Below are 23,639 nucleotides of genomic sequence, written 5' to 3' on the forward strand. Positions count from 1 at the left end.
TTGAGAACCAAAGGCAAACTAGATGAGCTCCGTCTAGTCTTCCTTTTCTAGGACTGTTTCAAGTAGAGCTTTTCATATATTCATAAAAAATTTGGAGAGATTTTGAAACAGAAAAAAAGTTACTAGTAAAATTTTAAATGAATTCATTTAACTGTAAACATTGAGGGGGCAGGAGGAAGCCTTCAGTACAGACACATAAGAAAATTCTTGAGTAGGGGGTCTTAAAAGTGCTTCATGCAAAAGCTGCTTGAGAAACAGGATTCAATGCCTGCCAGAAGGGCATATAGGCAGAGCAAAACCACCCACTGGATTTTCTGTCAGAAACACTTTGACAATGTTAAGATGCTCACTACTCATTTACCTGAATGCAGGCTAACATATTTGCAAAAACAGTTGTCTCGCATATGCAGCCATAACAAAATAATTCTGCCACTTTCAAAGGGCTTTTTATTTGTTTTTTTATTGGGGTTTGAGCTGTCAAGGTCTAGGCCCAAAGCAGAGACATTTTTACATTTTACACATTTATCATAACAGGTAGTTATGATTTTGATTTTTATTAGTGTTCGAACATAACAAATCTAAGCTCTATTTTGGGAAGATGAGGAGGAGTAAATTGGTCCTCTTTCGTATGGAAAATATTATAGTAAACTGTTTCTTTAGCCTGATTCCATAAAAATAATCTCCAAATTGACTTTACCTGAATTAGCTGTTTCAACTAATATTTTTAGTAACAGGAGTAAGGTGAGTCAGGACATGTCCTTAACAGGGCTCAGAATCTGAGAATTTACTTGGCTGACCTCACAACAACTATTCATGGTGATTTCTGTGATTTTTGGCACAAATCAGAGAGGTTTTATAGAGAGAGTGTTGCAACACTAAGATAAAAATTACATCAATACACATTGCTCTTTCTCGGACGTAAGAACAGCACTTAGATTATCGTTCTGTCAGAATAATTTAAACATAACCCACAAAGGAAAAAAAGGTGATGCTTCTAGGGTGCTTTTTCTTTTTTACTTTAACCATGGAAAGCCTGAAATGCTGATATCCCCTATCCCCTATTTAAGGAAAAATTCAGGACTTGCGTAGATGGATATTCAGCTATCCTAGACAAATCTAAGGACACTTGAATGATTACTGAGATGCAGGCTCCTGACTGGTCAGAATTTTGTTCAAAAGTTCTCCTTAATATTGCTTTTCCTAATACTTTCTAAATTGGTGGAGAGAGGGAGAAGTTTATTTACTGAATTTCTACTGACTCGCTAATCAAGTTTCTAGGAATATAGTTGAAACCCTTCCAACTTTCCTCTTTTAATTAACCCCGAATGAACTTTTTCAAGCTACTAAACAACAAATTCAAGAAAGGCCAGATTCTGAAGAAGCTTTTATAAAACATGAAGAAGTGGAAATAAATACAAGACCGGCGGATTACATGTAAAGAGATAAATTTAAAGCAGCTGCAAAATTCTGATGTGTTAGCTGCTGCTGCCTGGCATTTAACAACAGTGCTCCTTCAGAAACGCTCGGGCTTTCCCACTGCTTCATACAGTGGGTTAAGCAAAATTTCACCTTTATGAGAAAGCGCAGCTCCAGTCCTGCCTTTGGCTGAGCCAGGGTCCCACCTGGGAGCACTGGACCGGGCTTGCATGGCCAAGAGCAGCATCAAAATACTTTTAAATAATTTAGGCATTTCAGAATGAAGCAGTTCTGTAGTCAGCATAACACAAAGCCTGCACAAACTTAAGTATAAAAAGGGCGCATTCTGCCCTGAGCAGATCATCGGGCTCGTTTCTACCTGACACACAGGAGAGGGAAATCGGGGGGGAGGGGAGGGAACTGATGAAATCCCGGTAAAAGCGGAGAGTGACTCAGCCCCACGCCAGCGCCGAGCCGCAGCACTCAGCCCCCGGCTCAGGCCTCGCACGGCAAAAGCGGCTCGGCTGCTCCAGAGAGGCGGAGGCGCCCGGCGGCGCCCAGGCCGTAACGGCCGCGGACAGGCCGTTAACGGCCGCCCCGGGCGGCGCAGCGTCCCCACGCCCTCCCCCCACCCCCACGCCGCGCGCACCTGCGCGCCGCCCCCTCCGGCCTCGCTGCGGGGCCGCCCATGACTCAGCGGCGCCGGTGACCCCCGGCGTGGCGGCGGCTCTGCCCCCTCCCTGCCGGCAGGATCATCCCACCCCGCCGGGCGGTCACCTCAGCGGGAGGAGCCGCCGCCGCGTTGCCTCCGCTGCCGCGGCCACCTGACGGCAGTGAGCGTCGCCGCGCCGCGCCGCGCCATGCAGGCAGGGAAGGCAGCGAGCCGCGAGGGCGGCGCGCCGCTGCAGCTCACCATGAAGAGGGGCTACGAGGTGCTGCGCGACCCCCGCCTCAACAAGGTAGGGGCGGGGGGAGGCAGGCACGCAAGGAGCCCCCTCCCCTCCGCTCCCCTCCCCTCCGCAGCCCACCCGCCTAACGCTGCCTCCCGGCCGCGCCGCCGAGCCCGGTACCTCCTGCCTCCGCCGCGCGAGCAGCCCCCGCGCCGGGGCTGGGCCGGGCCGCGGGGAGCGGGCGCAGCCTCCCCTTTCCCTCTCCCTCCCCGAGAAAGGGCGAAGCAGCAGCAGCCTGCGAAGTTCCTAGGCCGATGCGCGATTCCCCCCGCTCCCGCGTCCTTGTTTTCCCGGTGCCTTCCCTCTTTGCTTGCCCTTGCTCGCGGGTGCCGGCCGCACCGCCGCCGGCGGGGGCTGCCCTGGCCCCCGGCGGCTCGGAGAGGGCTTTCGTCGCCGCCCGTCCGCCGCGAGCTGTGAAGCTCCGCTCCGGTGTCCCCCCCCCGCCGCAGCAGTGCCTCGAATAGCTGCCGCAGCACAGCGAAACCTTCTCATCCAGTTCGCTTCAGAACGCTGATTAAACATGATAAGACTTTCTAAGCATGTTAAATTAATCTGTCTAAAAAGAAGAAAAAAAAGGAGTGAGTAAGTGTTTGCACAGCTCTGATACAACTGCAGAGTTCAGATAGTAAAGCGCTCTGCTGGCACAGCCAGCCCTGGGTGTGCTGCCAAGAGGAAAGACCATGTAGTCAAAGGTAGACGTGGTGTTACGACAAACCACACCTGGCGTATGAAGCCTGGGCTGAGTTCTTCTAGCCCCATGTGGTTTTTAATGGTTAACTTTTATCTATGCTCTGATTTGTACCTCTGCATTAAAATGTGGATGTAATCGTTTTGCTTATTGCCAAGTTGTGTAAATTGACAGAAGGTATTGCTGTATTTTTACTGGATAGGTTGATTCATCATTAAAACATCCATGTATTAGTTAGATGAATAGTGCTTTTGTTAGTCTTGGTGCTTGAATACAAAGTTTGCTCAGAAGCTGTCATATGTCTGAGTCTGTGGAGCCTGAGGTCTCTTGAGGTCAGGTGAAATGAAAACTGGAGTCCAAGAGGAAAGCTGTGAGAGGCTTTTTCATTTGGTATTCTTCTTAAGCAATTGCAGTATTCATGGAAAAAAGTCTGATTCAGAATAACCAAGGAAAGCTAACCAAGAAAAAAAACTTGTTTTAAGAAGTAAAGTAGGCCATATTCTAAAATGTCTTGTCTAAAGAGCAGTCAGAGGCAGAACAAGCTCATTGCTACCTTTTTCCCTCAAGCATCATATGTCTTGCCCCTGAGCAGTGTAGTTGGAGTTTAGATGTTAAAGAGGAAAGCTCTTGTTTGATTTCTTGGCTTTACTCTTCCCTCTCCTACCCACTTCAGCTGTGAATGAAGATTTGTACTGTACAGTAGAGAAGCAGGAAAAAGCAATTGTTCATTACCAGCCATATCTACCCAGCAAAGTTTTGCATGATGTGGGAAGGCTCAGTGAAGAAAACTTAACACTGGTTTGTTGACTGAGACTGGTTGTTTTTGGTGAAACTGGATGTATAACACCCTGCAGTATCTATGAGGGAAATAAAATGAAAAATGCGGAGAACTGACCAGTTGCCAGTTTGATAAATTGTGATGTGCATGCATGGGAGCTGGTATTCCCAGTTCGCTTGCTATTGCTAAGTCTGTTAAGCAGACATCAGATTGTAAGGAACTCAATTTTAGGTAGACAGAGTATTTCCTTTAATGATTTTAAGGTACAGGGATTATTTACAGTACTGAAGAACGGCCAGAACTTTCTGCTATCTCACAGGCCCTCTGTAAGAGGTAGAATTGCTTGGTATCAGCATTTTGTTCTAGATATTGTGCCAGTTCTAATAGTCTTACATATAGTTAACTTTTGCCAAGTATACGCAAGTACCAAGTAGTGGTGTCTAGCTGTGACTTGTAGAAAAATAAGCCAAATCACGTGTCTTACTACATACCTGATTCTTGTCTGATGCTTTTAATCTTTCCCCTTTGCAGTATAAATTACCCGCACTAAATTTTGCTTACAGAAAACTTTTACAATTCAAAACTGAATGTTACAGAAGGTAATCTCGGGGACTCTTAGGCTAAGACAACTGACCTGTCAAGCAGAAAAAGCTGAAATAGGCATGCAATATATGGAAGTTTGATGTTTGCACCCTCAAATAATATATCTTCTGTATATTATTTCTTTCCTATTTCCTTCATGTTTTCCTTCAATATATTATTTGTTCAGTTCAGACAAGTTTACAGAAAAATTGTACAGGGAAAAGGTTATACTTGGCCCTCTTTAAGGACAGATGTAAGAAGAAATAAGGAGCTTTTTTTTGATACCTATCCATCCACAATTATTAAAGCTGGATTTTTACACACCGAGTGTACCTACTGCTTTGTTATGCTCAGCTGTAATGGCTGGTGAGAGGTGAGGGAAATGGCTGAGTGAATGTTGGGGCAAGTGGCTGAATTTCCTCTTTTCCACCTTTCCCTTGCATTCTACCTGGGCAAAATTTCCAGACAAGAAGGAACATGTTAACCACTGAGGTGTGTTGAAGCCATAGGCAGTGTAGCTCTTAGGTCTTTTCTGTTTCACTTTGTGAGTAATACACAAACATGTGCAAACTTCACTGAGAGGAAGCTTACTAAAAACCATCTCTTTTGTTTCTTTTTGGGCATCTTGCATAGATACGAAAGCATTGCTGCTTTTACAGGGTAACTGCTGAGCTGGGGCAAACTGCTTGGTGGAACAGTGGATCTGAACACAGGGAGTAATTACTTGAGGATGTGTGTCCACATCTCTTGACAATAATCATGATTCAATTGATCATCTGAGATTTCTTAGGTCTCTAGTGTTTACAGATGTCTTTAGAACCTTCTTGGTAGTTGTCTTGTTTTTTGTTGGGCGAATAAACACAATGTAAATAGGAATTATAAAACCAAACAAACCACAGCTTCACTTCTTTTAGTTGAAATAGATTGCATAAGAAACTTTGGCTATAAGTTGTATGCTCTTTCATTTGTTCAGTCACAGAAATGTAAAAACAATTCATTCTATTCAACTTAAGTCTTTGTTTTATTGAATATATGAATTTGCTATTGTAAAACATACAGATCACAGATATTTAAAATTAAACTTGCATCTCATCTTTAACTTTTAAACTTTTTGTATTATTTAAACAAATCATAGTTTCCTATAAGCTGCTTGTTTTCAAAATGTTGCTGTGAAGATAGGCAAACACATACTTCAGTATGAAACTCTTCAACTAGTCTTTATTAATTGTCAAATCCAAATACTTCCCTAATTGAGGAACTTTGCCATTGGGAAAGTGCTTTTCTTCCACATGACTTTCATATTCTTGCAGAGTAATTCAGCAAACAGGAAACAAGAACTGGTCCAATTTCATCTAAGGGCTGTAGGGTTCTCTCCTCCCTCCCACCACTTGCTTTACAAGTGGTTACTTTGCTCTGACTGTTCACTGTCATCATCGCTAAATGTAGCATGCTTGCAAACTGTTGGTCCCTCTTCTTTCTTCCTCCTAATTCATTTCCCATGCTGGCATTGATGTTTTATCCTTACTAGCTCCTGTATGCGATGCCCTCAGATCTTAGTGGATCCTCAACTTAATATTTACTCTTCAGTGATGTTAGCTGTTGGCTGTGAATCCACAGACTTGCTACAGAGCTTACTGTACAATAATCATAGTGGAACAGACCAAATCTCCATTTATTCCAGAATTTTATTTCTGACAGTGGCCAGTTGGCACCTCAGGATGAGTGAAAGAGCGACGCAAGCTTGTAGTGAACTTTCCCAGACTAATCAATTCCAGGCTGAGAGAACAAGCAGTTTATTCGGCAATTATTGAGATGCAAATCCCCCCCCCCTTCTTTTCAGGTTATGCAGAATCTATGTACTAATTCACTAAAAAGGAAAGAAGAAAAAACTTTTTTTTTTTTTTTTTTTTTTTTAATTCAGGCTAAGTCTTTATCTGAGCTAAGCAGAAGTGTTTACTTCCTGTTTTGCTTGTGAATCTCAGACAATGGGAAGAGAATGCTTGTGAAATACAGATATGTTTTGTTCTATGTACAGTAAGTTGCTTCATTAAAATCCAGTTTGAGGAAAGTATAACAATATATCTTGTGATTGGTGTGGGTGACATATAGAAAAGGTCTTATGACTGATGTTTATTGGTAAAGCTGTAAAAGGCATCAGAAAAAACAGTCCTTAGTGAAAGAATCAAAAGCGTCCTATGAGGTTTCTCTCTACTTGCTGGATAAAAGAGAAAAAAGCTCCTTAGGATAAAAAGGCACATTTTAGAAGCTCCTCTGAATAAATCCATTTCTGTATCGAACACTGAGTGGTAGAATATTTTCCCTTTCCTTTGCTAATATTCTCACTTCTTGATCAGTGTCTGAACTTTGCCTGGGTTTTCTGCCCTGGTCAGTGCTCTTGTGTTTCTTTTCCCTTAGTTATGAATAGATCTTTTGAGAAGAAAATAGCATATTAAAAGTATCTGTATTAGCTTGTAAGAAGGGTTTTCTGGAAATTATTTATAACATGGGAAGGGATTAATTTATGTTATATGCTAGTAGGCATGATAATGTGTTTTAGATTGGAAGATGATCAGCTCTATGTGAAAGTAAAGGTAAAAGCTGGGGAATTTCTTTGGTGTAGTTGCTGATCACTCTGTCTTCTACCTCCTTTTTTCTTCTGGTCCCTTTGTTCTTCACAATGTTTCATTTTTTAACAGTAATGTTTCCCTGTTAGTTAATATCAGTTCTTATCTTCATCAGATCACTAACATAACAATTCTGATCTTGATAGGGATAAGTATACGTTATTTTCCTGTCCCTCACAAGAGTGAATGATGCAGTATTTATGGTAGCCCAAAAAGCTAAATCAAGTCCAGTCTTGTCTTCTGGAGTGAACTTGTATCGATTCTGTCCTTTGCATTGCATGAGTTTTCCATTTTTGATCTATTATTAGAATCTCTAAAACATGATTTATTGTTGCATGGAATGGCAGCCTAAAATAAGGGGTTCTTCAGATGTGAATTTAATTCATATCATAGTCTTCTGCTTTTTAGCAATTATGGCCATAGGCTGTAGACTGACAGAACTGCAGCTAACTTAAAACGCATTTGGTTTTGGGGCAATGGTGTGAACTCAGTGATGGCTTACCAGTGGATATCATAGGGTGAAGGTGTTATGATGTATCAGTGTATTCTTCCTAAATAATGCCTTTTAACTTACTTATAAGGAATGTTTTGCAATAACATACTTCTTGAAATCTGATTTCTCTGCAGATAAAATTCTTCTGGATCTCAAATCATATGTGATTAATACATCTTTCTTTTCTGTTCATCTTTCACCTCCCAATCTTACTGCAGTTAGGGGAAACTGAATTTTGTGAGATGTAGGGTAGGAATTCTGATGCACGACTATTTCTGTATGAGAGCTGTTATTTAGACTATGTACTAAGGGTCTTTAAAAAGAAATTCTGAGCTTTTTCCCATGTATCTTAATATAAGTCATGTTTGTTTTGCATATGCACCTTGTTATGCATGCAAATAAGAGAACTTTCTATTGCTGCCATTTTACTCTTATAGTATAACACTAAAAGTCATTGAGCAGAGATGTCATGTGGTGTCTGTCTTACCTGAGTTAGGAGGTCCTTCCCATCCTGAACAGAATGACTTGCTGAAGACAAGATACAGCCTCTCTGCTTTGGGAAATGGGGAGTGTTTCTATGGAGTGGGGGTGGGATAGGCCAGGGCCAGTTTTCCCTTTTTCAACTTCCGAAACTTCTCAAATTCTCAACATCTGAGGAGAGGATGACACAAAATTTTGCAAACTGCATATTGGGAAGATGTTTTGAGGAAGCAAAACTGCAAACGCACCCTGTCCTTATGCTCTTCTTTACAGCATTCTGTCTTTAACAGTGGCCAAAGGAAAGCCCTTCCATAGCCTGTTTTGTGTTTTGGGCTTGGTGAGGAGTGAGCTCTGTGTAAGTAGCGGCTGGTTGGCCTGAGTAGGGTGCTTCCTTGTCCCCTAACTTGTCGGTCCTTTTGTTGTAGTGAGTTGAATGGAGCTGAAAGCAGAGGGCTCTCAAAGCAGCTGCAGCACCACTCACTGAGGGAGATGAGGCTTATCTGCTAGAGCAAGGAGCCAGCCATGGTTGGAGGTGCAGTTCCCCTAGATGAACTTGAGGACTGAAAATAATATGGCAGAAACTCTGCTGGCATCTGAAATGCTTTTTTCCACCATGTCTTCTGCTGTAGGAAGTCTCTGCTGGAAGGTGAAAGAGTCCAAACAGCTGAGCTGGACAGAGCCTGGCTGTTCTTTGGAGGAGAAAGGGAGATAGATAGTACCAAAGGAAGGTAAGGAGTTGGTGGATGTAAGGGTACAAAGAGTTAGGAAACATCTTAGTAGTGGCACATAGATCAATACAAAAAGGAGCAAGGAGGGTAGAGATGGTATGCTCCCAAAAGCTTCTTAATACCTGTTTGAGCACATATATTTCATCCTGATAGTCAGTTTTTGTAATACAGCAAAAGCTTTTCGTGAAGCTCTATGTAGCGGCTCCTGCCTGTTTGCACAGGAATCTGCTCCCTGACTTATATGAATTCTTCTTGGCATCAAATAAACTGAATAGAGACAGGGGCTTTATTGGTCATTCTAGCTACAATTTTGTTGTCTGTAGGTCAGGCAAAATGCAGGCAAAGGGTTGCAGAGGAAAGAGCTCTGGGGGTAATATGTGCCAGGTGACTTAGAAATTACTCATAATTAGAAACCTACAGTAAGTGTTTTGTAGACTGGTAGTGAAAAGCAGCCACTGTGGGAATGCAAGTTGGCAACAAATATCTAAGAAAGTGTTTCAAAAGGGGAAACATAACATGCCTATGATAGAGGGAATAATATATTAATAAGAAAAAAGTCTCTTGAGAAAACCAAAAAGTATTTTAATCAGACTATTTTACCATCCTGTTGTATGCTATGTATACAGCTTGTACTGTTCATTGCTCCCTAATAATTTTGTTCCTGACCAAGTAGGTGAAATACTGTAGTTAGTATCATATTCTCTGCTTCCTGTTGGCCTCGTTCTTTGCTTGCAGTTATGAGAACAAATGCTGAGACAGCATGTTGGGAACAAAGTTCTGTGACTTGAATAAAAAGCAAATAAAGTAAAGGAGAAGTTATATAGCAAGTTATATACAAATAAAATGCTAGCAACTGAAAACCAATATGAATTTTCACAAGGAACTGAAAGTTGTTTTACTGTGAAGCTGTTTCAAGGATTAGGAACACTTTTCAGTTGTTTACTTGTTCTTGTGAACGTCAGTAATTGAAAGCAAACAGATAAACTTGACCTTTTTTCTTTAGGTCAAGGAATCCTGTGCTCACTAGTTATAAATACTACTTGAATAAGCACATTAATTTTAGCACAGAGTTCCACGCAAATGGGATGTTTTTAAGTGGATTAAATGTGCTTTTCTACACTCAGATTTATAGGGATCCTGTGATGGCACAGAACTAGGCTCTTTGATTTTATTGATGAATGCTGATAGCAAGCAGGGTAAGAGCTTGCTGAGAAATTTTGCTTCTGTCTAGGTAAAATAGAAAAGCGCATTTGTTTTTTCTGCAGAAAGCACATTTCAGTACATAAGTTCTTATTTTGCATTTTTAACTTTATGCATTCAGTTCTGCTGTATCAGCCATTCGTAGTGAGCTGTCATTTTTAAAAGGAAGAAGTTATGGCTGTAGCAGGCACCAGCTTTCCTCCTGCCCTGCTTCTCTCTCCAAAGGAAGGAAGAAGCAAAATGCATGTGATAGTAATGCTTACTACTAACCTCTGATTCCAAGTTAAAATATATTTGCTGATCCAGGGTGTATTGCTAGTTCAAATATGTTTTAAAATATATTTGCTTGTTCAGCACTGGTGCATGTGCAGTCTTTGCTTTGTCACACTTTACCCTTTCCTTCTTTGTTTGCTTAGTAGTTCTGAAGTAAATTAAGTAGCTAGTGCATAACTTGCTTGTGGTTACTGTAACACAGGGCTGTATTAACTGTTGCAGGGATTTCACATTGAAGGTCTCATTGCTCCTTGTACTGATTTGAAAAGTTGTCAGCAAAGTTAGCCTGTGCCTAATGAAAACAAAAAAAAATGTGGCTTCTCAGATGACAACAAATGAACAATAAATCTAGACCCAGAAAGACTGATTTGCATTCCTTAAAAAAAAAAAAAAAAAATCAGACTTCTGAATTTGTTCAGAGGTTAACGCTTCTGGGATTTATTTAATACATGTTCGTATATGAACTTCACACTCTAGAACGCTTTGTGCTTCCCAGTAGATTGGGATCAGTTGATCTGGATATCATATTCCAAAGGTGAGGGAAACTCTGAATAGGTTTATGGTTCCACAGGTAGGTCTCTATTGTCTTTTTTTTTGTCCCCGTACATAGGGAATATATACTTTTGCTGAATTTAAACTGTTGAAATTATTTGACTAATACTTTGACTTAATAGGTGAATGTTCCACACAAACTTTAGAAGTTTTAGGATACAGGCCACTATTCTTAAGAATATTATCATTTGCAGATATTAATATTTTTGATTACAGATCTAAATGGGAGTGATCTACTGCTATTGTGCTAAATACATTATTGATGAAGATCCAAAACAGGACCTTAATACCCTTCAATTAGGTATTTCTTGTAGAATTCTCTGGTTTATATTAGATAATTTTATAATGAAGCAGTTGCTTCAAAGAAGTGTCGGAAGAGGCATTTGCTGGAAAAGGTGATTCTGAGATTTCATCCATAAGTGTGGTTTATGCTCCCTGCAGATCAGCAGAGCTCTTCGAAAGTGTCTTTTGGGCTTCCCTGTCTGAAGCAAATGTATGGTGGGTGCTTGGTGGGCCACTGTGTTTGGCAGAGTAGTGTCAAAAGAAGAGAGAAGGGAGAAGGCAGAAATAAGATTATTGGTGATGTTGTATGCCTGTGTAATGATAATCTGTTCACTCCTCTGTACCTGGAACAAGGAACTAAGAAATTGTTTGGTGAACAGTAACAGGAGTTGAACATTTAGTATGTACTCAGACTTCTAGTGCTTTATTTTATTTTATTTTGTTGAGTTGTAATGCTGGATGAGGTGTTTTTATTTTATTTATTTTTTTTAAAAAAAAAAGAAGAAGAAGCCCACTTATGTTCCCTCTGCACAATTACAAGGTCAGGAAGGAACTGAAAGCTGTTAAGTGTCAACTTGAATAATAGACGTCCATCCAATGTATTCATAGTTGTCTTCATTCTGCACTGAGTAAATCTCTCCCGTTGAGACATGCACCAGTGAGCTCCTGACCCAGGGATATGCTCACATGCCTTATTACAAGGCTCTATTATATGGAACTGAATTTCAAGAGATGTGTGTATTTTTCTCTCTATTATTGCTATGATAGCACGCTGGTACTGAGGTGTTTCAGACATCAATTAATTAGATTGTAAGTGCATATAAATTAACTCTGCTCCATGAACTTTCATCAATAGTGCGGTATTTGATCACACTTGTATACGCACATGATCTTTTGTGAGAGATACTTGCTTATAAAATTATTTTATGAAGACTTTTTCAGTCAAGCTACTGAGGTTGCCTTTGCAAGGCTCCATCTTACTGGTGCCAAATGTGTGTGTCTGTCTGTCCTCAGCAGGGAGTTTTGTGGATACAAAAGATTCAAAAGAAAGGTGCCAGTTTTGGGAACATACCCTGCTAACATCCACAGAGCTAGCTTATTATGTAAAAACGGGCATACAGGCTGCGTGCCCACCAGGGCGAGCTGGCTGTCCCCGGAGTGTCCTGACCTCCGCAGTCATGTGGCACAACACGGCTCCCACCTCTGCTAGGAGCCTCTCTCAGCTTGTGCCTTGTGCTTGTGTGAACAGACCTTTTTCAGACTCCAAAACTCTTCTTGAAAACCAGCTGGGACCATGGTACCTGGCATGGGCCAAAAATGTGTGGGCAGTTGCATCCTAGTGTCCAGGCTAGATTTTGAGTGCTGTCTGATTTATTAGACTAGATGTATAATATTAGAATAGACTTTAGGGTAGGCTAGCCCATGTGTGCGCATGGTTGGTGAGGTGCCACGTTGGTGTGCAACACTACAGCTGCCCTCCCACAGCTCTGCCTGCATCGAGGCCTTTTTGTTTCCTGTAAGTTTTTCTGACGCTCTCCTTTGCCATGATTAAAAAAAACATAATGCAGTTTGGCAGCAGCAGGCCATGGTTGTTGAGCTGAGGGATGCTTGCTTGTTTTGTTGAATGTCCTCTTTCATGGAGGGCTTTCTCTTTATTTTGTGTCAGGGCAGTGCAGGCCATGTCCATAACTTGGAAAGGTCCTATAGTAATTTTCTTCATTGCCCAGCTAAACACAGTGTCCAGGAGCCAACTCAGGCATAGAAAAGAAGGGTATAAAAAGTTGTAGGATTAGCAGTCTGTAATGTATCACAGCCAAACTCTTGTACAGCAAAGCTGCAGGTGAACTTGAAATACTAGCTGATTGTCTGCAAAATTGGGTGGTATCATAGATGGGCCTTGAAATGAAATTCCTAAAGATCAGAGAGAAATAGCCAGACAAAGTGTTGTATTTGTTAGAGACTGGGCTAAGCCTTTGTTGCATCCAGTGTTTTACCTGACATAGGAATTCAAAGCAACGATATGCTGTTTATTTAATGATGCTGAACCTTTCTAGTCAGTGGTTCTTAAGCGACAGAGTGAGTTTGGGTTGATGCTAGAATATTCTTCCGTGCTGTTTATTGGGAATGGCAGCAACAGTGCTTCCTGGTAGGACCTGCAGATATGAGAAATTTGCCTTATCCAATCAGTGTATTAAGATGTGATATCTATTGCAGGTTTCCTATTCTTAATAATTATCAAATGTCTTGTGTTTTTTAAAAAATTAAATTATGGAGAAGGTCAAGCAATGCATGAGAAACCATCTAAGAGTTTAAAAATGTGTCAAAATACAGCTGAATCATTTTTGTCCATATTGACTCTATCTAGCCTTGACTGAATCATTTTACGTCAGTAACTTTTCTGTGCCTTCCACTTTGTCCCCCTCAATGCCAATTTTATAAATAGCATTGCACCTTCAATTGAAAACTAAATGGTTGTTATATCAAGCATACTGAAAGCCCACAAATTTACATTTTAGAAATAATTTAATTTGTTTTTCAGAGCCAATAGAAAAATAATGATGCTTTTTCAGAGAGGCAAGAAAATTGTCATGTAATTGTTAAATGTTGGAATATCATGCTGACTAGTTTTCATGATTTTGTGACATACAGCTATCTAGGTTGAATCTTAAGACTGCCTTAAGAGCTAGTCAGGATTATGTACAGTCAAGGCACTTGTAGGAGCCCGAACTACCTTCCTATGCAGCCATCTGAAATCTAGGTTGGACCATAATCACTAAGTTCATAGCTTTTAGGAGGAGGATAAATCCGTGTAGGGTGGTATCTGCGAATGACTGAGGACCTGAGTCTGATGTTGTTTTTACTAGTATAGATTCAGACTAAAATAATGGTGGAGGGATGCAAGAAGGGAAACTGCTGCAAAACCAGCATAGTATCACTAGTGCTTTAATCCTTATATAAACCCTCTTTGTCAGATGTAGTGTTTGAACTCTGTTAAACTCCACAGACATTGAAGACCTAATTCCTAGTTGCCCATTTAAAAGTAAAATTTGAAATATTAATTCGGTGGTGCAAGTTTAATGTTGTTGACTACTCTGGACTTCCTGAGATTAGGAAAACTATAGTCTCATTTTATCTAAAATGAATAATATTATCGTGTCTTATTTTTTGAATGAGTAATTAAGCTGGCTTTAAATAGTCCAAATCTTTGGATAATTTCAGATTAAAAAATGCCTAGGCATGTTTCTATTAAAATAGATCTCCAAATTAATTTTGTATTAGAATTACTTTATACTTTATGCGTATTTCTTAGTGTACTTAGGAAGTGTTAGGAATTAACAGAAAACTGTTGTGTGTGTAGAGTACAGCAAGTTTTGGTCTTATCAAAGTTTAAGCTTTGCTGATAGAATTCGTTGCATAATTCAGGAAGTCGAAATCCTGACTAAGAAGGAGGCGACCCTGGAGACACTTCTTGCAAGCATTGTATACTTTCTGGTGGAATTGATATCTGTAGTTTACTTGTATACTGTTGGCACCTATTCCTGTGTGAAATGCAATACTCTGTGCAGGACTGGAGATTGTTTACAATGTAGAGGAAGCAGAGGCAGTGCACAATCGACACTTTGTATAGGCATAAAGAACACCTCATGTAGAACTGAAAAAACTGCAATAGTTCTCATATGATTTGAATACTTGGGTCTTTTAGCCAAAGATGTGGAATAAGCCAGGACATACTCATCTAGTATAAAAGTTCAGAACACAAATTCATTGCTCTTTTGCTTTTCAATTATAATATGGCATATAGCAGCAATGCATTTTATCATTGCATGTTTAGGCTTAAGTTTTACTTGCCTTATTGTTCAGATGTCAGCAGTTATATATTTCTGGCTTTGCAGCACTGTTTCTTTAACAATTAAGTTAATATTAAAGTTAAAGTCATTATTTTGCCTCTTTTTCTCCTGTATTCATAAAATGAATATCCCTACAAGAGATCCGACAGTTGACAAACACCTTTAGTTCAGTGTAACTTCATTTTAAGTAAACTCTGTCTTCAGAGTTGAGTGTGTATTCAAGATCCACCTATTTTATTGTCGGAATGGAATAAATGTTAGGAATCATTAAATGATTTTGGTGTCAAGGTCAGATGAGATAATCACAGTTTAGCTTTCTACATTCTGCCCTCATAAGTGATACACTTTTAAATTTTCTTTTGAGGTGGAAATGTAATTATACAGAATCACTGCTTTTCAGGAGAAGAAAAAATATGTGGTATGGGAGATGTCATTCTGTTTTCTAAAAAGCCAAAATTTGTCTTCCAGTAATGACTTTAGAACATTGCAAGAAAAAGAATCTTTACCTTAAAATTGTACTGGGTGTTTGTACCTAGTGGTGACTATGACACATATTATGAAGTTTTCACTAATAGTCTGTGGCTGACTTGTTGAGTTTCTTTTCTACACTGTGACAAAAGCCAGATATTAATTTACCTTTTAGAATCTTTACCACAAATTGCAACCATTCTCTTATGTTTTGTAGTTTTTGAGTCTATTTTTCTACCTCCTCCCTCCCCCCAAAATATTTTGGAAGTATACCGCAAAGTATGAGGGCTAATGACTGTTAGATAGATCTGTTCTGTCACTGAATTAAATTTTAGTTTTTTTCCTACTTTTTTCTGTGATGTCTTTGGAGCATTAATATATATACTTTGAATAAATTTTGATGTCTTTTAAACATTTAAAATGTTCAAATGCCAAAGAAATGCTTGCTGATTGCATTCACTTTCAGCATTTGGTTATAAAAATGGCTTGTCTTAAAAAAAAGTACTCTCTGAGATTTTGTAGGCTCTTTATGACGTTATTAAAGGTGTGACAAATTACAACTGAGTTTATTTATGTAATGTAGAAAAGTAATTCAATAGCTGAAAAAAAATTTTAAGATCCTTTCAAATACACAAATATCAAACCCCTAATGCTGGCATATTCAAAAATTGGCCCATGATAGATACACGGAGTAAAATCCTTTCTGTATTTCAAGGTGTTGACTGTAAGAAGTTATATTTATCTGCTGCTGTTCATAGGCAAACTGAAGTTATAAATATCTTTTAAGCTCTTGATTTTGTGCTTCAGCAGCAGTTGGAGTCATTCTTTAACGACATTAGGGGTACCCAGCTTTAGTGTTGCATAGGCATACGTTGGTGTTAAAAGTTGATCACATGCCCTTGATTTTAAAGGAGCAGTGCTTTGGGAACAGCCTTCTGCAAAGATACCTGGGCTTCAGGCATTAAGCCTTCTGCAGGAGTGAGGTTTGGCAGCAGTTTATTCCTTTCTCTGCCCAGACTTTTTTTTTCTCCCCCTTAGGTTGTGCGTATTAGATGAATGCTTGAAATCTTTGCTCTCAGAGTTTCTCTGGATTTCTTACCTTGTTCATGTCCTGAGCCCAAATGGGAAAGTCTTCTTTCTGATTTCAACACACAACTGTTTCTGGGTTGTTTTGAGTTCCTGCTATCAAAGTATGTTTTGCAGAGCTACTATCAAAGGAACTCTCCATAGCTTACTGATGCCCCTTTTCCACCTTTGTCCCATTGGAGTCCTTTTTGCAGGCTGCTTAACATAGATGCCATTTTACAGACTTCATCTAAAACTTTCAGACAGTGTGAAGGAGGTGTAGTTCACTACAACGCTTCAAAACCTTGCCTCTGTGCAGTGTATTCACAGAAGGTCTGCGATAAAATTTACTCAAGTCCTGTGTAACAAACACCTGCTCATGAAGCCAATGGACCATAGTGTTCTATCTCCATACCTAAGATATGTGTTACAACACACTTAGGGTAATGCATTTTTTTAACAGTTTTACATGTGAAGACATACCAGCTATGTTTCTTCTTTAAAATGACCAATTCATATGGTCTTAGGACAGCAAAAGCAGGTCTGTCTTTTTTTTTTTTTTTTTTTTTGGAGTAGTTGCTTTTTCTTAAGATTACATGCTAAATTCAAGGACTGGGCTTCTCAATTGCATTGCATATTCTCTCTGGCTGGATAAAGCCCTCTTCTTGCTCAATGTAATAGGGCATTTGGGATGGTCAGCTATAGCACTGGCACAGGTTGCCCAGAGAGGTTGTGGAGTCTCCTTCTCTGGAGATCTTCAAGGCCCGCCTGGATGCAACCCTGTCTACCATGCTCTAGGTGCCCCTGCTGAGCAGGGAGGTTGGACTAGATGATCCAGATATAGTCTGGAGGAAGGGATCTCCAGAGGTCCCTTCCAACCTTACTGATTCTATGATTCTATGATTTTTTAGGTCATTCAGGGGTCAAATAAAGAAATAAGCCATGACCCTCAAAATAGCTTGGTAATTCTGAAACATTTTTTACTTTGTATAGAGTGTACAAGTTCTTTCTTGGATCTAGAACTTTCCTCTGCAATGGGAGAACTATAAACACTGATTGTAGATGAGAACAAATAAATTCAGTGAGTCTAGGTAAACACATATCTGAAAAGTCAGTTTATCTTAGTCACTGTACTGTTTTGTTTCTGCTTTAAATGTGGCTTTCACCACATATGCTCAACAATAGATTGAAAGGAACACTTTATCTGGGCTTTGGATAAAGAGAACATCTCATTTTGCATCTCATCTGTGGAAACATAACCAGTCTGACTTTGCCTTGCAGCCACTGGCCCTGCGCCTGCCAGGAGAACAAAAGCGTTCCACGTCAGGAGGCTGCGGGAAATGGGAGCCTCTGCTCTTCTGCCAGGCTGGAGACAAATGCTGCTTCAAGTACTATGCTCTCCTGCTTCTTGGAGTAAAAGTTACAGACCAACTCAAAATGGGAAATAAAAACTGAGTGCTTCTTTTTGATGTTTAGGGTAATTCTTAGGCTCTACCATAAAGGAACACACCCTTCAAACTAACAGTATTTCTTAAAACTTCTCAACTTGTGTATAGTTTGTCTCAAGGAATAACTTCTGATACTGTAATTACTGAGTCCCCTAAATATTATTTTGCCATAAAGATGTAGCAGATAGAATACAGGTAAGAAGAATAGATGGACATAGGAGAGTACAGTTTAGTCATCGTAATGTTCCATATAGCAGCATAAACAGAGGATGCGACTAGCATTGCTTCACCCTTTAATTTTTTTTTGAGTGTATTTCTACATCTTTAAACATCTGATTGAAGCTTTCTCTGTCATACAATAACAAACTTGAAATCTGTATAATGAGAACGAGCACATATATTTTTCTCTTTTTTAGAGGGATCTACTGCAAGGGAGACAAAATAATATATTGTATGCTGGACTAGAAACTAGGTCATGTACTTGTGGTAATTATTTAATCTTAGCAATTCAGTGTTCTCCTTTGAAGCAGCAAGCATGAAAAATCAGTATAAAGTACCTGATATTGTGAGATGAGCTTGTATTTCAGTCATCATCTTCCAGTGAGTTCCATTGCTTTTCTGTTTTTATCTTTTTACACGATTGTAGCAAAAATCTTTTCTTATCCCATCCTTGAACAGCACTTGAAAATGTCATGCTTTCTTATCTTATTTGCTAATGAATTATGGTTAAATATATTGTACATTTTTATTACCTTTGTTTTTATTCTTGGCTGTGCAAACCATTTTAGTTAAGTTTTCACAAATGCAATGAATCCTAAAATATCTAAAATTAACTGATGTTGAAGGAGTTCAAATAACCTTCTATTTAAAGCAAAGAAAGCCTAAATTTGTTACAAAATTTACTAGCTTCTTAGATAATGTTTTTTTTCTTTGCACTACTATACACTAGTTTATACTTATGATATTTTTTCTTGATAGAGGAAATTGTTTTCTGATTTCTGCAGTAATCCTCAGCAGGCTGCAATTACTTCTAAAGTCACATCTACATAGACCTGTATTTAATCTGCATGGTGCTGATGCACTAAATCACTGTCCTCCTAGCTACTTCTGTATTTCTTCATAGAAACTGATTAGAGGATCTTGTGCAGTCTCCTGCACACGTGGTTTCCTGAGCCATGGAAATCCTTTAGATAGGACTGCAGTCGTGGTCAGCGCTGAATGCTGAGAGAGGAAAGGAAGATCTGAGTAGGTAGGAAGAGATCATCCATCTGTTTAGCTAAACCTGCTCCTGGCTTCAGGCCAGCCTGTGGCATGTAAAGATTAGTTCCAATTAGATGAAGTGGTAGCTGACCCTTGGCTGCCTTTGCTAAGCCTTCTGTTCCTGGGCAGTGCTAATAAAAGTTACATCCCTCCCTGCTGACTAGGGAGAAGACGTGAGAAAGTCTTTGCTATTTATTAGCTGAATACCTAAGGAAGGAAGGAGAGATCAATACATTATGCGTAGGAAAAGATATTTCAGCCTTCACCTCAATACTTTTTAATTCTGTGAACATTCATTTCTTCAAGAAACTTGAATTCATGACTGTGGGACCTAAATTCATCTGATTATGTGAATGAGAGCAGACTTTCTAAGTGAATATTTAGCTATCTGTGAGTCTTTATCTAACTTTGCTAGATATTGAATAGGCATAGGTGGTACAAATCTGAAATAAATTTGTTTTTCCACATTAGGATTCTGGTGTTGATTCTGTTAAAAAAAAAAATGCACTATTATTTCTAAAGGCTGAATGAACTCTGGCTGTACTTTGCGTAGTGGGAAGTGGCTGTTGCTCTCAGAGAGGTCTTTTTTTAAATTTTTGTTTCCTAATATATGCATTTTTTAGCCTATTTTATGTCCTCTAACAGAAAGCGCTGCATACAGCATCTTCCTTTTAATATGAATTTTTATGTCATTCTTAGAAATTATGCTTCATACAGAGTAAATCCAGCATAATACATTATTCTGTAAAAGATAACTTAAGGTCTAAGTATTAGCAAATATCAATAGTTTCCCATATCAAAAACAGAGTAAATCCAGCATAATACATTATTCTGTAAAAGATAACTTAAGGTCTAAGTATTAGCAAATATCAATAGTTTCCCATATCAAAATATTGAATTTTATCTAAATACCCCTATATTTTGTAATAACCTATTATTTCAAAGTACGTTCTTGTTTTCTACTATGGGATTTCAACAGTGAGCAGAAAGCCTACATGATGAATTAATATCTGTGAAGCTAATCCTAAAAATACTTAAGTAGCTACAGAAAGGTAATGCTTGTCTGGTTGTGCTCCAGACTGCCAGCAGTGCAATTCTCCAAGTATATAATGATAAGTATTCTGTGGCCCTGAAAACATTTTTATGCATTTATTTACTTAAATGCATAGAAATAGCCTTTTAGATACTACAAGTAAATGCAGCACTTGCCTGCAAGCACCTTTTACCTTGTATAGGCCTTTTACTTACACTTCAGGACTTTATATAGATCAAGCTGTTATGTGCAGGACAGAGCAATAGTGCAGTATTTACCCATACAGCTGTAGAAAACCAAAGTTGGATCTCTTACTGTGAATTTGCCCTGACTTCTGTGAATCTACCATTTACAGCAAATCTCATTAATAATGCTTTTTGATGCTGTGGGTGAGAAATTCATGTTGGACTGAATGGGATGTGTGACTTGAACACTAATTTTGCTACCTCTCTTGGCTGTTTTTTTCTTGGCAATACCTGTTGCTATAGGCAAAAGAATTTCGGTTTGCAACACCAAATACGTGTTTGGATGAGTAGAACCTGTTCAGGCTAGAAACATTTTTTGAGTAATACTGTGAAGAAAACCTCATCCTGTGTGGATTATATATGTTGCTGTTCTACTCTGTGCCTTGAAATGAGCAATTAAAGGAAAATGAAGGTAATGGTTGAGTGGTTTTGTCAGATCTGGCATGTGAGGTTGCAGTGTTCTAAGTAATCACAACCTCATGTCCTGGCTTATAAAAGAATACCTTCTAAACAAAATTACCTCTCCTCCTTTAGTTTTCTATGTCAAGGAACTTACAAAGTGCTCAAATTATTTTTATAAGCTTTTTCCATGACTAAAACTACCCATTTTAATCTGTGTTCTAATATTTCATCTGTCTAGTAAGTTCTGTCAAAGCCTGTTTAATTTGCGGAACAGTTTTTGTGTGTGTTAATTACACAGCAATTGGCCTGTCTCAATAAGCTTTTCAAATGCTTTGGCCCAGATTCAGCTGGCATACAGCAATGTGTGAAACTGTCTCAAATGTATATTTACTACTTCTTCCTGCCTGACTCAAAGAGTAACATCAGCAATAATCATACCAACCATTTGAAATGAGAGTACCTGACATTCCTCAACATGAAGTTCTTTATTTACAGTGGCTGTGATGCTAAAACCTGTATGTGTCTGGAAATTATATTTTTTTTTCCTTAAACTGTGAAAAAGAATGCTCTCTGACAACTACTTAATTGAAGAAGCTCGTAATATTGTTGCTGGGAGTGAGTGGAATACTGTCATGGAACCATAGGATGATTCAGGTTGGAAGGGACCTCAGGAGGTCTCTAGGTCAACCTGCTGCTCAAAGCAGGGGTAACTCTGAGATCAGATCAGGTTGCTCGAGACTGTGTCCAGTCAGGTCTTGAAAGCCTCAAAGGATAGAGACTGCACAACCTCTCTGGCATCCTGTTAGGGTGCCTCACCATGCTCATGGGGAAAAAGTTCTTTATATCCAGTCAGAGCTTCTCATGTTTCATCTTGTCTTTAGTCCATATTGTCCATATTGTCTTTAGTTCTCCTGCCGTGTACTGCAGCGGAGAGTCTGGCTCTTTATTCTTGATAGCCCCTGGTTGGCCCATCCAGTATCAACATGTTATCCCTGACACTCTCTAGTAATTTTCTGGATTTTTTTGCATCTTGCCATTTTGCCTTTCCAGCAGAGATCAAGGAGATTAAAGTCCCCTGTAAGAACTTTCTCAAGTATTTCACTTTCTCATCCTAATTAGGAGATCTTTAACAAACTCCTACCACAATGCCACCCTTATGCATTTGAGGCAGGCCTTTTTGGCCTTGTTTTATCATTCCTGAAGTCTGTTTTGTTCCTGTCAGCCTGCAGCTTTTGCTCTCTACCCTGTCCACTGCTTTTGCACTTAAGTGCCTCCTTCAATGTTCTGAATTTAAAGCTCTCCTCACAAAGTAGTAATAAAATTACTCTTTAACCATAGTCAAAGGCAATATGCTTCATTTTTTTTTTCTGTTACATTTGCATGGTAGCTATTAGTTGGAGCAAAAAATATGGTAGCTAATTGCACGTAGGAAAATGTAGTAGGTTCTTGTTTGATTCTCCTTTAGTATCAGTGTAAAGACAGCTGACAACACATCAACAAAAACGTGCACTCTGAATTACATTATGGGAAAGTCAGAGAACTGTGAGTGGGAATTAGTTGTAGCAACACCAAGATATTTCCAGAAGGAACACTAAATAAAAATGATCCTTGGGGATAAGATTTTTCCCCAGTTGAGGCAACTGACTGTCAGGAAATGGGCATAAGACTTTTCCAGGCTTTGACATTTGGCGTAAGGAACAGGTGGTTCTGGTTCACTGTTACTGCTCATCTACAGTGTGACAAGGACAGTTTGTAAGCCTGCTGTCCTTTTACTATTGTCAGAATATACAACAGTCAAAGATTTCCATTTGTTATTCAGCTAATGATTTGTATTCTCTGCATGCAAACAACAGGAGGAGGAGGAAGTGTCTTATGTACAAATAGCACAATGCACACAACTGTCAAACTCTTAAATTCTATTATATACAAGTTTCTTGATAATATTATACAGGGAACTTGCAAGAGGTAAGGATGACTACAGAAATCATAAAGCTTGGCTAACGATAAAGGTGATAAATTAGGGCTGCACTTGACTTAATTGATGGTAACAGAGTAGAAATACCAAAAAACATCTTTGTAAGTCAGAGTGTACACTGAGCAGGAACCTCTTTATAGGGAGAAAGCCAACATCTACAGCTATTTCTCTTCTTGGAATTATATGCTGTTTCAGTTTGCAGTTCTTCTGAGTCTTTTGTAATTCTTTGACTGCATAATTCAGAATAATTTAATCATATTATATTTGCTTATGTTAACATGTCAGTGACAATACAACAAGTACACCATACAGAAGGATGTGACATTTTTCTCTTCTGCATTCTTTTGATGGGAAAAGCAGAGCACTTGCAATACCCTGTGCTCATGTTAGAATAGCGTAGTTTCCACTCCAGTCTCTTTCATCTTAATTGAAGTAATGCACTTACCCAGATGTGCAAATTATATGCAAGTAATGAGCACTTTGTTCTCTGAGAGCTGAGGCGTTAACTGTTGTACTTGCATGGGCATTAACCGTTCTACTTCCACACTCTTTTAACAAAGAAATGAGAGAACTTACCCTCTAAATAAATAACATTAGTGAGTTTAGGTATGTACTGAAAGGCATGTATTATTTCCCTGCCCATTCAAATGTACATTGAAGTAGAAATGTGTTTGTTACAGAATATAATAGTGAAAGAATATAAAAAAATGATATGTAGACCAACCTATGTGCAACATGCTTTTGTGCCTTTTATCTTTTTCCTTTATAAATAGAAATAGGTTAGGGAATACTTTTTCAGTTGGTTGGGAGCAGTGCTTACTGTACATGTGCATGCATTGAGGACAGGGT

General features: G+C 39.2%; 1 protein-coding gene across 1 annotated transcript in view; it reads left to right on the top strand.

Annotated features, from left to right (window-relative positions):
• The first annotated feature begins 2,171 nt into the window (after positions 1 to 2,171).
• ME1 (malic enzyme 1) overlaps positions 2,172 to 23,639 on the top strand; it is a 194,337-nt gene continuing 172,869 nt past the window's right edge. The window contains exon 1 of the mRNA XM_062571048.1: positions 2,172 to 2,375. Within this exon, the coding sequence (XP_062427032.1) occupies positions 2,277 to 2,375 (99 nt within the window). The 5' untranslated portion in view covers positions 2,172 to 2,276. The remainder of the gene's footprint in view (positions 2,376 to 23,639) is intronic.

Source organism: Rhea pennata, chromosome 3, assembly GCF_028389875.1.
Source record: "Rhea pennata isolate bPtePen1 chromosome 3, bPtePen1.pri, whole genome shotgun sequence".
NCBI classification, from domain to species: Eukaryota; Metazoa; Chordata; class Aves; order Rheiformes; family Rheidae; genus Rhea; species Rhea pennata.